At 39.1% G+C, this 16,638-nt stretch overlaps 1 protein-coding gene across 1 annotated transcript; it reads right to left on the bottom strand.

Moving 5' to 3' along the window:
- Positions 1-9,774: 9,774 nt before the first annotated feature.
- GNG11 (G protein subunit gamma 11) lies at positions 9,775-14,619 on the bottom strand. Its single transcript, XM_001168359.5, has 2 exons — positions 14,072-14,619; positions 9,775-10,198 (listed from the first exon to the last, which is right to left on the bottom strand). The coding sequence occupies exons 1-2, from the start codon at positions 14,165-14,167 to the stop codon at positions 10,073-10,075; spliced, it is 222 nt and encodes a 73-aa protein (XP_001168359.1). The 5' UTR covers positions 14,168-14,619; the 3' UTR covers positions 9,775-10,072.
- Positions 14,620-16,638: the final 2,019 nt, after the last annotated feature.

Here is a 16,638-nt window from a genome sequence, read left to right as displayed (position 1 = left end):
GGGTCAAATGGTATTTCTAGTTCTAGATCCCTGAGGAATCGCCACACTGACTTCCACAATGGTTGAACTAGTTTACAGTCCCACCAACAGTGTAAAAGTGTTCCTATTTCTCCACATCCTCTCCAGCAGCTGTTGTTTCCTGACTTTTTAATGATTGCCATTCTAACTGGTGTGAGATGGTATCTCATTGTGGTTTTGATTTGCATTTCTCTGATGGCCAGTGATGATGAGCATTTTTTCATGTGTTTTTTGGCTGCATAAATGTCTTCTTTTGAGAAGTGTCTGTTCATGTGCTTCGCCCACTTTTTGATGGGGTTGTTTGCTTTTTTCTTGTAAATTTGTTTGAGTTCATTGTAGATTCTGGATATTAGCCCTTTGTCAGATGAGTAGGTTGCGAAAATTTTCTCCCATTTTGTAGGTTGCCTGTTCACTCTGATGGTATTTTCTTTTGCTGTGCAGAAGCTCTTTAGTTTAATTAGATCCCATCTGTCAATTTTGTCTTTTGTTGCCATTGCTTTTGGTGTTTTGGACATGAAGTCCTTGCCCATGCCTATGTCCTGAATGGTAATGCCTAGGTTTTCTTCTAGGGTTTTTATGGTTTTAGGTCTAATGTTTAAATCTTTAATCTATCTTGAATTGATTTTTGTATAAGGTGTAAGGAAGGGATCCAGTTTCAGCTTTCTACATATGGCTAGCCAGTTTTCCCAGCACCATTTATTAAATAGGGAATCCTTTCCCCATTGCTTGTTTTTCTCAGGTTTGTCAAAGATCAGATAGTTGTAGATATGCGGCGTTATTTCTGAGGGCTCTGTTCTGTTCCATTGATCTATATCTCTGTTTTGGTACCAGTACCATGCTGTTTTGGTTACTGTAGCCTTGTAGTATAGTTTGAAGTCAGGTAGTGTGATGCCTCCAGCTTTGTTCTTTTGGCGTAGGATTGACTTGGCGATGCGGGCTCTTTTTTGGTTCCATATGAACTTTAAAGTAGTTTTTTCCAATTCTGTGAAGAAAGTCATCGGTAGCTTGATGGGGATGGCATTGAATCTGTAAATTACCTTGGGCAGTATGGCCATTTTCACGATATTGATTCTTCCTACCCATGAGCATGGAATGTTCTTCCATTTGTTTGTATCCTCTTTTATTTCATTGAGCAGTGGTTTGTAGTTCTCCTTGAAGAGGTCCTTCACATCCCTTGTAAGTTGGATTCCTAGGTATTTTATTCTCTTTGAAGCAATTGTGAATGGGAGTTCACTCATTATTTGGCTCTCTGTTTGTCTGTTGTTGGTGTATAAGAATGCTTGTGATTTTTGTACATTGATTTTGTATCCTGAGACTTTGCTGAAGTTGCTTATCAGCTTAAGGAGATTTTGGGCTTAGACAATGGGGTTTTCTAGATATACAATCATGTCATCTGCAAACAGGGACAATTTGACTTCCTCTTTTCCTAATTGAATACCCTTTATTTCCTTCTCCTGCCTAATTGCCCTGGCCAGAACTTCCAACACTGTGTTGAATAGGAGTGGTGAGAAACGGCATCCCTGTCTTGTGCCAGTTTTCAAAGGGAATGCTTCCAGTTTTTGCCCATTCAGTATGATATTGGCTGTGGGTTTATCATAGATAGCTCTTATTATTTTGAAATACGTCCCATCAATACCTAATTTATTGAGAGTTTTTAGCATGAAGGGTTGTTGAATTTTGTCAAAGGCTTTTTCTGCATCTATTGAGATAATCATGTGGTTTTTGTCTTTGGCTCTGTTTATATGCTGGATTACATTTATTGATTTGCGTATATTGAACCAGCCTTGCATCCCAGGGATGAAGCCCACTTGATCATGGTGGATAAGCTTTTTGATGTGCTGCTGGATTCGTTTTGCCAGTATTTTATTGAGGATTTTTGCATCAATGTTCATCAAGGATATTGGTCTAAAATTCTCTCTTTTGGTTGTGTCTCTGCCCGGCTTGGTATCAGAATGATGCTGGCCTCATAAAATGAGTTGGGGAGGACTCCCTCTTTTTCTATTGATTGGAATAGTTTCAGAAGGAATGGTACCAGTTCCTCCTTGTACCTCTGGTAGAATTCAGCTGTGAATCCATCTGGTCCTGGACTCTTTTTGGTTGGTAAACTATTGATTATTGCCACAATTTCAGCTCCTGTTATTGGTCTATTCAGAGATTCAACTTCTTCCTGGTTTAGTCTTGGGAGAGTGTATGTGTTGAGGAATTTATCCATTTCTTCTAGATTTTCTAGTTTATTTGTGTAGAGGTGTTTGTAGTATTCTCTGATGGTAGTTTGTATTTCTGTGGGATCGGTGGTGATATCCCCTTTATCATTTTTTATTGTGTCTATTTGATTCTTCTCTCTTTTTTTCTTTATTAGTCTTGCTAGTGGTCTATCAATTTTGTTGATCCTTTCAAAAAACCAGCTCCTGGATTCATTGATTTTTTGAAGGGTTTTTTGTGTCTCTATTTCCTTCAGTTCTGCTCTGATTTTAGTTATTTCTTGCCTTCAGCTAGCTTTTGAATGTGTTTGCTCTTGCTTTTCTAGTTCTTTTAATTGTGATGTTAGGGTGTCAATTTTGGATGTTTCCTGCTTTCTCTTGTGGGCATTTAGTGCTATAAATTTCCCTCTACACACTGCTTTGAATGCATCCCAGAGATTCTGGTATGTTGTGTCTTTGTTCTCGTTGGTTTCAAAGAACATCTTTATTTCTGCCTTCATTTCGTTATGTACCCAGTAGTCATTCAGGAGCAGGTTGTTCAGTTTCCATGTAGTTGAGCGGCTTTGAGTGAGATTCTTAATCCTGAGTTCTAGTTTGATTGCACTGTGGTCTGAGAGATAGTTTGTTATAATTTCTGTTCTTTTACATTTGCTGAGGAGAGCTTTACTTCCAACTATGTGGTCAATTTTGGAATAGGTGTGGTGTGGTGCAGAAAAAAATGTATATTGTGTTGATTTGGGGTGGAGAGTTCTGTAGATGTCTATTAGGTCCACTTGGTGCAGAGCTGAGTTCAATTCCTGGGTATCCCTGTTGACTTTCTGTCTCGTTGATCTGTCTAATGTTGACAGTGGGGTGTTAAAGTCTCCCATTATTAATGTGTGGGAGTCTAAGTCTCTTTGTAGGTCACTCAGGACTTGCTTTATGAATCTGGGTGCTCCTGTATTGGGTGCATATATATTTAGGATAGTTAGCTCTTCTTGTTGAATTGATCCCTTTACCATTAGGTAATGGCCTTCTTCGTCTCTTTTGATCTTTGTTGGTTTAAAGTCTGTTTTATCAGAGACTAGGATTGCAACCCCTGCCTTTTTTTGTTTTCCATTTGCTTGGTAGATCTTCCTCCATCCTTTTATTTTGAGCCTATGTGTGTCTCTGCACGTGAGATGGGTTTCCTGAATACAGCACACTGATGGGTCTTGACTCTTTATCCAGTTTGCCAGTCTGTGTCTTTTAATTGGAGAATTTAGTCCATTTACATTTAAAGTTAATATTGTTATGTGTGAATTTGATCCTGTCATTATGATGTTAGCTGGTGATTTTGCTCGTTAGTTGATGCAGTTTCTTCCTAGTCTTGATGGTCTTTACATTTTGGCATGATTTTGCAGCGGCTGGTACTGGTTGTTCCTTTCCATGTTTAGCGCTTCCTTCAGGAGCTCTTTTAGGGCAGGCCTAGTGGTGACAAAATCGGTCAGCATTTGCTTGTCTGTGAAGTATTTTATTTCTCCTTCACTTATGAAGCTTAGTTTGGATGGATATGAAATTCTGGGTTGAAAATTCTTTTCTTTAAGAATGTTGAATATTGGCCCCCACTCTCTTCTGGCTTGTAGGGTTTCTGCCGAGAGATCCGCTGTTAGTCTGATGGGCTTCCCTTTGAGGGTAACCCGACCTTTCTCTCTGGCTGCCCTTAACATTTTTTCCTTCATTTCAACTTTGGTGAATCGGACAATTATGTGTCTTGGAGTTGCTCTTCTCGAGGAGTATCTTTGTGGCGTTCTCTGTATTTCCTCAATCTGAACGTTGGCCTGCCTTGCTAGATTGGGGAAGTTCTCCTGGATAATATCCTGCAGAGTGTTTTCCAACTTGGTTCCATTCTCCCCATCACTTTCAGGTACACCAATCAGACGTAGATTTGGTCTTTTCACATAGTCCCATATTTCTTGGAGGCTTTGCTCATTTCTTTTTATTCTTTTTTCTCTAAACTTCCCTTCTCGCTTCATTTCATTCATTTCATCTTCCATTGCTGATACCCTTTCTTCCAGTTGATCGCATCGGCTCCTGAGGCTTCTGCATTCTTCACGTAGTTCTCGAGCCTTGGTTTTCAGCTCCATCAGCTCTTTTAAGCACTTCTCTGTATTGGTTATTCTAGTTATACATTCTTCTAAATTTTTTTCAAAGTTTTCAACTTCTTTGCCTTTGGTTTGAATGTCCTCCTGTAGCTCAGAGTAATTTGATCGTCTGAAGCCTTCTTCTCTCAGCTCGTCAAAGTCATTCTCCATCCAGCTCTGTTCCGTTGCTGGTGAGGAACTGCGTTCCTTTGGAGGAGGAGAGGCGCTCTGCGTTTTAGAGTTTCCAGTTTTTCTGTTCTGTTTTTTCCCCATCTTTGTGGTTTTATCTACTTTTGGTCTTTGATGATGGTGATGTAGAGATGGGTTTTCGGTGTGGATGTCCTTTCTGTTTGTTAGTTTTCCTTCTAACAGACAGGACCCTCAGCTGCAGGTCTGTTGGAATACCCTGCTGTGTGAGGTGTCAGTGTGCCCCTGCTGGGGGGTGCCTCCCAGTTAGGCTGCTCGGGGGTCAGGGGTCAAGGACTCACTTGAGAAGGCAGTCTGCCGGTTCTCAGATCTCCAGCTGCGTGCTGGGAGAACCACTGCTCTCTTCAAAGCTGTCAGACAGGGACACTTAAGTCTGCAGAGGTTACTGCTGTCTTTTTGTTTGTCTGTGCCCTGCCCCCAGAGGTGGAGCCTACAGAGGCAGGTAGGCCTCCTTGAGCTGTGGTGGGCTCCACCCAGTTGGAGCTTCCCGGCTGCTTTGTTTACCTAAGCAAGCCTGGGCAATGGTGGGCGCCCCTCCCCCAGCCTCGCTGCCGCCTTGCAGTTTGATCTCAGACTGCTGTGCTAGCAATCAGCGAGATTCCGTGGGCGTAGGACCCTCCGAGCCAGGTGTGGGATATAATCTCGTGGTTCGCCGTTTTTTAAGCCGGTCTGGAAAGCGCAATATTCGGGTGGGAGTGACCTGATTTTCCAGGTGCGTCCGTCGCCCCTTTCTTTGACTCAGAAAGGGAACTCCTTGACCCCTCGCGCTTCCCAAGTGAGGCAATGCCTCGCCCTGCTTCGGCTCGTGCACGGTGGGCGCACCCACTGGCCTGCGCCCACTGTCTGGCACTCCCTAGTGTGATAAACCCGGTACCTCAGATGGAAATGCAGAAATCACCCGTCTTCTGCGTCGCTCACGCTGGGAGTTGTAGACCGGAGCTGTTTCTATTCGGCCATCTTGGCTCCTCCCCCCCAATTCTGTACATTTTTATCCACTACTTTTCTTTTACTACTTTTTCATTCCCACCCTCTTCTCCTTTTCTTCCTGGACTCTGATTATGCCAGTGCTAGATCTCTTGTTACTGCTCTACGTATTACTGTGGATCTGTTCATTTTTAAAAACCTATCTGCTCTCTGCTGTTCAGATTGAGAAAATCCTATACATTTGTGTTCAGGCCTACTGATTCTATTATCTGTCATCTCCACTCTACTGCTGAGACCCTGTATTTACTTGGTAGACATAAATATTGTAAAATTCTACATGAAAAGAGAAAGCCCACATAATAGTCAAAACAATTTTGAAAAAGATTGAATAAAGTATGAAGAATCTCTGTTCCTGATGTTACTACCTATTATATCGTGGTAGAAATCAAGACGGTGTGGAGCTGGTAAAGGAATAAATACATAAATGAATAAAATAGAAAAGGACACCTAGAAATAGATTCACACAAATATGCCCAGTTAATTTTTGGCAAAGTAGCAAAAGCAATTAAATGGAGAAGGAATAACCTTTTCAATAAGTGATCCTAGAGCAATTAGACTACTGGCAAAGAAAGAAAGAAAGAAGAAAGGAAGGAAGGAAGGAAGGAAGGAAGGAAGGAAGGGGCGAGCAGGCCTATATTTAAACTTCACACCTCATACAAAAATTAACTAAAATGGATTAGAGATCTAAATATAAAACATAAAACAATAAAATTTTTAGAAGAAACACAGGTGAAAGTCTTTGGGATGAGGAATAGATAAATATTTTTTAGACTTGACAGCCAAATCTTGATCTATAAGACAAAAAATGGATAAACTGGACCTCATCAAATTGAAAACATCTACTCTGTAAGATTAAAAAAAGCATTAAAAGGTTTAAAAAACAAATTATAGAATAGAAGAAAATATTTACAAATCACATATCTAATAAGGTCTTATATCCCAAATATATAAAGAACCCTCAAAACTCAACATTAAATAAACAAATTAGAAATAAGCAAAACACAAGAATAGACATTTCATCAAAGAGGGTATACACATAGCAAATACACGAAAAATGTTCAAAATCATTAGCCATCAGAGAGATAAAATTAAAACCATAATGAGATATTACTATCCACAATAGCTAAAACGAAAAATAGTGATAACACCAAATATTGATGAAGATGTAGAGAAACTGAGTTGCTCATACATTGCTTATGGGAATGTAAAATGGTACAATCACTGTGGAAAACAGGTTGGTAGTTTTTTTAAAAAGTAAATATAAATTTACCATGGAACCTGGCAAATGTATTCCTAAAAATTTATTCTGGATGAGCAAAGACTTATCTTCATACAAAAATCTGTACATGAATGTTCACAGCACCTCTACTTGCATTAGCAGAGAACTGAAAACAACCCAGACATTCTTTGATGGATAAATTGGTAAATTGTGGCACCTCTGTAGCATAAAATACTACTCAGCAATAAAAAGGAATAAACTATTGATACACACAACCAACCTGGATGAACCTCAAAGAAATTATACTGAATGATAATAGCCAACCTCAAAAGGATAGCTACTGTATGATTTGATTTATGCAGCAGTCGTAACCTAATTATAGAGATGGAGAACAAATTAGTGGTTGCCAGCAAAGGAGGAGAACAGGCAACTTCAAAAGAGAAAATTGACACACACGAAAACTGACTAAAAATCATTGGAAATCAAAGAAATGCAAATTTAGACAACTGTGAGATATTAATTTGCATCTAGCATACAAAAAAATTTGGTCTCACAATACCAAGTGTGGGTGAGCTTGTAAGGTAGCTTCTGCCTAGAAACAGAAAAGCCCAATTTTTCTTTTTTCTTTTTTTTTTTTTGAGATGGAGTCTTGTTCTGTCGCCCAGGCTGGAGTGCAGTGGCGTGATCTCTGCTGACTGCAACCTCCGCCTCCAGGGTTCAAGTGATTCTCCTGCCTCAGCCTCCTGAGTAGCTAGGATTACATGTGCGTGCCACCACACCTGGCTAATTTTTTGTGTATTTTTAAGGAGAGACGGGGTTTCATCATGTTGGTCAGGGTGGTCTCGAATTCCTGACCTCGTGATCCGCCTGCCTCAGCCTCCCAAAGTGCTGGGATTATAGGCGTGAGCCACCCTGCCCGGCCTGATTTTTCTAATTCTATATGAGTTTATAGAACCTAAGTCTCACTACACAATGCATGATAACTATTTTTAATCAAATAGTAAATAATTACACAACTATACACTTTGAATAAATTGGATACATAATTTAAATTCTACTTAACAAATTATCAGTCACCAAAGGTTACATTTATATCTAAATATATAGTGGATGTATTTTTTCTTTTTTTAATACAAGCTAATAATTTTAGCAGTTGAACAGTTGAAAATTAAAATATTTTTATTGCACTTCTACATGTTGGCTGGGCTATAATGATAAATGGTAAGAAAAAGAAACAGAATTATATTTAATAGAAGCACCTACAAGATTAGATATTTATTCAGGAAAAACCAGAAGTCGTCTGACTGATTGATCATATGGTTGAAAGAGACATGAAGAGCAAAAGCTAGGACTTGGGAGTGTACACGAATGGATAGCTGAATGTGCTAATAGAAATCAGGATATAGACTTGTAATCACAACCCCCAACAAGTTAGGGAATAAATGTATTGTCTTGGCCTTTCATGAAAGAAGCAGGTGATTTAATCTGCCTTGCCAGTAACCGGAATAAATGTTTGCTTTTATGAGTGCAAAGAAATGAAACAGCTAATAAAAGTAAAACTTTACAGGCACCAAAGCTCTAAAATCCCATGCCATGTTAAATGTTAAATGACTAATAGTACTAATAGTTCTATGCTGTTTGGAAGAAATACACCTTTACTATTCCTAAATCCTTCCTAAGAGTAGTAGATCATACTACTCCTTCCTAGGAGTAGTAGTTTTGGGCTAAAATTATCCCTGGGCTCTCAGTAATGCCAATTGATGTCATCACTTGGACAGTGTCAGGAAACTGAAGGAAATAGTTCCTGCTTTTGGTCTGTGTAAACTATTTTTCAAAAGCCTGGGGTATTCTGTTCTTTCCCAGAGAGGGAAAGGAAAGGAATTTCAGAACGAGGATGCTGATATACTTTAGAAAGCTGCTACAGGTTACAGGCACCTCTCTCGCTTGATAGTAAGGTATACCTACATGTGTAAGTGGGAGAAAAGAGCTAGTCAAGGAGAAATATTGGCTTCTGGTGCCACATTGAAAATTGCAGGTCAAGTTAATAACTAAGTCCATTTGAGCTAGAGCTAACCAGCAAGGGGTTTTCCACGTTTTTCTTTTGGCTCAAACTTGGAGCAATTTTGACCCAAAAGACAGAGAAGAAAGCAGGAGAATGCTCAAGGTGAGAAAGAAAGGTCCCTTTTTGTGAGGTTTGGGCTTCAGGTACCTTTGTTATGAACTTGAGCAGGAGTTATACTCTGACGTGTTGCCCTGCAGGATAAAACCACTGAAGGGAAGGTCACTATGAAAAGGTAAGCCACAGACTGGGAGAAGGTATTCGCAACACATATCACCAAACACGAATAAATGGCCAGAATATATGAAGAATTCCTACAAATCAGTAAGAAAAAGACCAACTAATCTTTAAAGTGGGCAAAGATTCACTGGTTCCTTTGGAGGAGAAGAAAAAAAGGCATGTTTGGCCCAGGCCTGCTGGAAAATGCTGGCAAGCACGAGTGCAGAGGTCCAAGTGTCTGCACCAATGCCACAGAACTGGAGTAGTGCCATGCCCAAGACCTGGAGAGCACATGGGAGATGTAGCTCTGTGCAGGAATAAGTACTGGCTCTCAAAGCCAGGGCTGGCCTGGCCACTACACTGCAGAGAGGCAGGGCACTCTTCCTGAACCCCAACTCAGTATTTTCTTCAAGGCTACTACTACAGGAACACTATTAAGAAGATCTAAATGATGATAAACTAGGGAAGTACTAACATAGATGTGGCTTGGCCTTGTTCCTGACTCAGATAATCTGACTTCTGTCAATGTTATAGGAATTCTAGCTGCTCAGTTTCTTAATAGTTAAGGTTAGATCAAACATGTTCCAGAGGTCAGAACTCAGCACTCTAAACCATTGACGCAGAGTTTGGAGATGTGATCTGTCGAACCACCTAACCTTCTGAATCATATTCCAAACCCAATCATACTCCACACCCAAAAGATTACGGGGAGAAATATAAAAGTTAATGCATGAAAAGTGTCTTCTTAAATCACCAACACTCATCTTCCCAAGACAAAACTTTATTTGAAGCATCAAGCAATATACTGAAAGAAGTGTCATGCTCAAGTAATGTTCTTATTTCCATAATTGTACATCTGATACTTTCTGCCCTCTTAAAAAAGACTGCATAGTGAGCAAAGATGAGTAGCACATATGCTTTTATACATAACCCTATCTATATGGTGCTTAAGAAAGTCTCCTTTTAATTTCATTCTTCCTTCCTTAAAAAGCATGTTGGTTTTATCTGGGAAAACTAAAACAAACTAGTTCTTCCACTTAGGATGCAGTTTCTCCCAAGTTATTTATGAAATAACACAGCTGCCTTTTTCTTTAAAGGGGTTCTTGTCTTCTGGAATTCCCTTTACTAGAGGATCCTCTCCAGAACGTTCTTCAATATAGTTCTTTATTTCTTCAGAACATTTAGACACCTTAAGTACAGAAAAAAAAGAGAATATATTAGGTTAGGGTTGTTTAAACTTTGTCCCTACGCCTTAATGAAATAAGTATAATTGAATACAAGAAGTTTTTAAACATTTTTTTACATTTATATATATATGTGCGTGTGTGTGTATATATTATATATATAATACATATATAAAATCTGGGCTCTGCACTCTAATATTTTTATTCTATTACTATACCTATGATGCAACCTATGTAAAATATATTTCTTACTGTTGGTCGTTGGTCAAATTAAAAAATGTTTGAAAGTCACTGCATTAAATAAATCATCTCCAGCAGTTTTTTTCCATTGTGTCTCATATGATTTCCTTCCTCTGCTAAAATACAATTATGCCATGTCTACAATATTTTAGGAACTGAAATATACTCTTATTTTAATTTTCCATGCTAATGAGCAGGTGCAGTAGTAGATAATCCCCAAATGTTTTGGGGTGTGTAATGCCACGATTCTCACTTATGGGTGTGTGCCATGTTCTGAAATTTCACGAAATGATATAAGCTTTGGAAAAAGCCTGATTCTGGAAAGATTGGAATTGTCCAAATATTGCACTCTGTGTTGCTCCTGAGAATTTCTTCCTGCTGCATGAGGGCAATGATCATAATAAAAGACTTATCTGAGACTTATTAGGCTTATCTGAGAATAATTTTTTTTCTGAGATGGAGAAAAAATTGAATAGTGTCTTCAAAAAGTCTATTCTTAAAAGAATAGTTTCTTCAAAAAGTCTATCTATCCTTAAAAGACAGGTTGCAAGAATGAGTTAAAAAAAGAATAAAAACAAAAGAAAAGAAATTAGGGTTTTAATGAAGGCCTGTATTGCTAGTAAGAAATTTAAAGTAAAAATTACAGAAGTACCAGAAAATTTAATTTAATTTAATTTAATTTAATTATTTATTTCTTTTTGAGATGGAGTCTTGCTCTATTGCCCAGGCTGGAGTGCAGTGGCAGGATCTCGGCTCACTGCAAGCTCCGCCTCCCGGATTCTAGCCATTCTCCTGCCTCAGCCTCCCGAGTAGCTGGGACTACAGGCGCCCACCACCACGCCTGGCTAATTTTTTGTATTTTTAGTAGAGACGGGGTTTCACCATGTTAGCCAGCATGGTCTTGATCTCCTGACCTCGTGATCCGCCCGCCTTGGCCTCCCAAAGTGCTGGGATTACAGGCGTGGGACACCGCGCCGGGCCGCACCAGCAAATTTAAATGGAGACCCATGAAAACTGGGCAAATGTTCCCATTGAATTAGTAATCTAAATTAGTAACCTCAAACTGTTTTAACGGTTACTACTAAAACATGTTTGCATATGTATCCCAAAATGAATATAATTTTTAACTACAAATAAGTACAGACACTGCTTTGTTAATACATCATGCAAAATTAAAAAACATAAACTGGAAATTATAAATGGGTGAGGTTTAAAACTAAACAGAAATAGCAATGTTAACATTTTACTTCCACACCCCAAATGATTATCCTCTGCAAATCAGTGTGGAAGCCTCTGACCTCAAATTGAAAACTAGGTGATGTAGTTGTGTGACTTAAAATCTGGCAAAATAAAATCTTTCAAATACAATTCTTTCAGGTAACATTTGCTCTCGTTTGTTGACATTCAGAGTGCATGCATTTTAAGTGAATTTTTAGAGTTGATAATGCACGTGTCATAACTTAGGGTCTGTGGTCCCAGGTTAATTTCTCAGCAAGATACATGCTCCCTACATTGAATCTTTTCTTACAAGGTTTTTTCATTAGGTTTCAGAAGAGGTCTGTAACCTCCAAATGTGAGTAATTGCTCCTCTGATACATTTCCTTCCATAATCAAGAGGATATGTTTGATAAACATTTAACTACAGCCAGAACGCAACTTGCAAGTTTTGTCTGGGCCTAAGTTAAGGACTGAACACGTAGCCCAGATGTTAACTATTTATTGACTGAATAATGGACTGGGAATGAGCAGAAGAATGTTTTAGTACCTGCCCTATCACTATCTATCTCTGTGGTCTTAAATGTGGAGCTAGTTAGCCTTTGTGGGACTCAAGTTTTTTTTAATCCTTAAAGTGAGGGAGATGAATGATCTCTAAGCATTCTAATGCTTGCCTAGCAATAATAATGTATAATTCCAAGTGTATAATCAAATGTCTTAATATTATTGTTGAGATTTAGATGCCTCTTTCTGTATTTCCTAAGGTTACATATATCCAGAGTTTTTTCTCCCTCTGGCATACACTTGAGGTTTCTGGAGGTGGGAAGTTGATGCCACAGGCCGTGTCCTAAAGGGTCAGGCTGGCTAGCAGGGAGAAACTGCTAATGAATGATACAGTCATTTTTTACATAGTCGGTTGCATCCACATCACTGTGCAATAGCTAACTTAAAACTCTAAGTAGAAGACGTTTGTCTTTTTTCCTAAGTTCTGCACAGTGATACCAAATATTAAGATATTAGAACCTTGCGTAGACAATGCTGTACTTCAGCATATGAAACTCTGTTTAATATGTAACTCCTAAGGTTTATTGTGTGAACATATCTAAGTGGCCAGCACTTGCTGTACTGGGAACTTCGCCATCCATGAAATGGGTCCCTTAAGGTTTCAAGAAGCGTGCTTATTGATTGGGTAGTGTAACTTCCTTTTTTTCCCCTTTAAACGCATTGGTATTTTTAAAGCTACAAACCCTTAACATGATAGAAGGGACAGCTCATTATAAAAGGTAGGAAGAGCCGGGATTTGGATGTGAAAGGTTAAATTTGAGAAAAGAAATATGTAAAAAGTAAAATACAAAAATGCCTGCATCTTCTAATCATCACTCAACAGTGAAGACTCTTGCCCTTAACAGATTTATTATAACTAGAACAGGAAGGCAAGTGAGCATATTATAATGCTTCATTTCCATTGTTTTTCTTAATTTTTTTCTAGTGCTAAACCATAATAAATAAGATCAGTTCAAAATTTTCTTGCTGAAGAGGAAAGGTTAATTATCTTTAAACAATATCTATTCAAAGACCTTTCCTAGTCTACAGGATGCCTGATTGAGTTAAAACAGGAAGAGGGATTAGTGTCTGAAGGAAGGTCTTGATGACCAGTAAGAAATTGAAGTAAAACTTATAAAACTCCCAAGACGTTTCAGTGGAGAGTATTGAATACTGGGTCATATGTTCTCAATGAAATGGTAATCTCTATCAATAGTCTCTAAAACTTTAAAATTGTGATCACTAAAAAAATTTTTCATATGCACCACAGTGTATGTATAATTATTTATAAATAAGTACAGATACTACTGTATTAATCGCATACTAATAAAACATAAAGTGAAAATTATAAAGGGATGAGATTTACAAATAAATATAGAAATTCTAATATTTTGCTCCCAAATTTCGGTGGACTGTTCTTTGCATATCACTGAAGGCCACTGGTGAAATTCAAAATTAAATAATGTACTTGTAAGACTTTAAAATACGGTTTTAGAAAATTTCTTTCAAATATCATCCTTTCTAGTAGTGTAAAAGATCAAAGAACCAAGTAGCTATCCGCTTTTTTCCTACAAGTGAGTTTTGAAAAACAGCTGTCTAATGGAAAGCAAGATTTCTTGTCTATTTTCCCCTTCCTAGGCATCTTAAAAGTTAGGACATTTGGCCTTAAATTACTTATCAGATCCTTGCTCCCTCCTCTACCTCCTAGGATTTCCCCACATCAGCTGGCAGTCCCCAGGCACTGCCAAAGGGTGGTGAGAAGAGAAGCTACAAAAAGGGGGAAAAAATAAGCTAAACTATTTGCTTTACTGTTACTAAGCAGGAAAAATCGGACCCTGCTTCATTTCAGAGAAGGAAATATTCCGGAACAGCCAACTTACTTGTTGTCTCTGCAACTTCACTTCTTTGCGAAGCTGCTCAACTTCCATTTTCAGTTTTTCCTTCTCTGGCAAATCTTCGATGTGAAGGGCAGGCATTTTCGCCCCAGAACCGGGCTCGGGCTAGCTCTGGCAGCGGAGCCGCTGGAAGAGCGGCGAAGCTCGGCGCGTCCCGAAACAACTGCGGGGCCTGGCCAGCCGCCCACCCGCGCAGGATGTGACTGCAGCCCTGCTGCGGTCCCCAGCTCCCCGAGGGCTTGGCTTTCTCCGGGACGCTTGTCACGCCAGCGTGCCCCAGCTTCCTAGGACCTGAGAACTCTGCCTTTTCTCAAGTCCCTGCAACCCAGGAGGCCTGCCCGGGTGCTAGATTAGGGTTAAGTTTGAGACTGGGTCCAACCAGCTTCCCGCTGCTCAATCGCCCAGCAGGGATGCTGGCCACGGACAGGCCCTGACTCAGGACCTGCCACGCCCGCGGGGGACGGCTGGGCTGGGGCTGCAGGACTGGGAACAGCAGAAGTTTTACTTTTTGTTCTCCGCGCCCCCCCGGCTCCTTTTTTTTTTTTTTTTTTTTTTTTTTCCGTTTCCAAGTCACATCCGGGTTTTGTTTGTGAAGCTAGGAAAAGGAGTACACTACCCAGCAGGAAATAACTACCCTTCACCTCTCAAAGAGTTTTAAAAATATGCTAGATATAGCTTTTCCCTAATTACATACATAGGTTGTTGCAAAAGTAATTACTTTTCTCTAATTACATATATAGGTTGGTGCAATTAGTTTTGCACCAACGTAATAAATGCATAGTGGAGAATGCGGACGCTTAAGAAAAGGCTGAAAAGAAAATGAAGCTTAGCCCTAATCCCAGAAATACCCACCAGTGTTCTGCTCATTTGTGTCCATCCGGCTTGTTCGAGGCCTAATATGGGTTTATACATTTTGGGCGAGGAGGGGGCAACAGGGTGTGAATATCGTTTACAAGTTGCAAGAACATTTTCTATTATTAAATAATCATCTGCATCCTCAACAGCAGCAGAGTTTGTATTTTTTTATTTTTCCGGGGGAATGTTATGTAGAGGGGTGCATCAAAGGATGATATAAGAGAAGACAAGCAGGAATCTTAAAGTTCTTAACCGAAAGCCTTTCTTCACTCCCCAACCCTAAGTTTTGGTGACACTTGACACCAAGGATTTTGAATTCCTGGCTCCTGAACCTTCCTGGATGTAGGCAGTGGATTCATTTAGTATTAGTTTCTCCACTTTCTGGCAAGCACTATTTATCTAGCTGTTGCTCTGGAAAGCCAGGAAAAGTGTCCGATGTGAAAAAAGTTTACATGCAATAAAACTTTCCCTTTAACTGTAACTAAAGTCTTGTTGATGGTGGTCAAAAGAGTAGAAGAAAAATCAAACATGAATGTAAGAAACCTTCCCTAGCAGTTGGATATTTCTCTTTTCTTTCCAGAGATAACCTCCTGCCTCACAGAGTCAAAGGCAAGTGAAATATTAACTTAATATTTCAGAGTAGCTGACCCAAGACACCCATGACCATTCCCTGTGTAGGAAGCAGGAGTTTTTGTTCGTTCCTAGTCTCTTACCACGCTCCGCTCAACCTCAATGAATAAATTAGAATGAAAAAAAAAATGAACCACTTAATGAATACTCCTGGCGTGTAGTTGCAGCTCTGCCACAGGCCATCACTGAAGAAGTCACTTAATTTTTCTTAGTTTTGGTTTTCTAATTTGTAAAATGTATAGTAAGGCAGGGAAGTAGTGAATCAGCTAAGCTATGTTGTGTCTCTAATTGTGTTGGTATGTCTATATATGATAAATCATTTTCACAAAGAAAATGTTTAAGAGCTTCACTTTCAATATTTGAAATACCAGGGTTTTCCAAGCTCAAAGTAGTTAGAGCATCTGCTGAAGTTTACTTGTAAATAAGCAGGGAGACTAGACAAATGTCCATATCTGTCTTGTGCACTAATTCATTTTTAAAATTTTCTATTACTTAAATTTAAAAGGTTGGTTAAAAATACCTTAAATAAATTAGTGAAAGTAATCAACGTGAATGTGGCCTAAATTAAATAGGTTCAGCACTTAAGTTAAATAAATTGGTTAAATAAATTATTGTGTGTTTGTTCTTTTTATTGTTTTTTTGTTATTTTTTTTGGGGGGGGGGGACGGAGTCTCGCTCTGTCGCCCAGGCTGGAGTGAGTGGCACGATCTCCGCTCACTGCAAGCTCCGCCTCCCGGGTTCACGCCATTCTCCCGCCTGAGCCTCCGGAGGAGCTGGGACTACAGGCGCCCGCCACCACGCCTGGCTAATTTTTTGTTAATGTGTGTTTGTTCTAAGTCATAAAAATATAATTATTTTGGCTTTGAAGTTTCTTTCCCATGAAATCATCTAGTTGCTTAGAGGGATAAATACTTATAAGTCCATATTGGTTCTTTAACTTTTCCCGTCGTATTATGAGACGTATTAGAAACAAAATACTTAGTCTTTTTTATTGTTATTAAATAATTCATATTCTAATATCTTAAGTAAATTGATTAAACTGAAGTGAATTGCAAAATGTTGAAATT

This window comes from Pan troglodytes, chromosome 6, assembly GCF_028858775.2.
Source record: "Pan troglodytes isolate AG18354 chromosome 6, NHGRI_mPanTro3-v2.0_pri, whole genome shotgun sequence".
Lineage (NCBI taxonomy): Eukaryota > Metazoa > Chordata > Mammalia > Primates > Hominidae > Pan > Pan troglodytes.
This window is presented reverse-complemented; position numbering and strand designations above follow the sequence as displayed.

Coding starts and splice junctions, on each gene's coding strand:
- GNG11 (XM_001168359.5), bottom strand. CDS start 14,167: ATGCCTGCCCTTCACATCGAAGATTTGCCAGAGAAGGAAAAACTGAAA. Junction 10,199..14,071: donor TGAAGTTGCAGAGACAACAA/GTAAGTTGGCTG, acceptor TCTGTACTTAAG/GTGTCTAAATGTTCTGAAGA.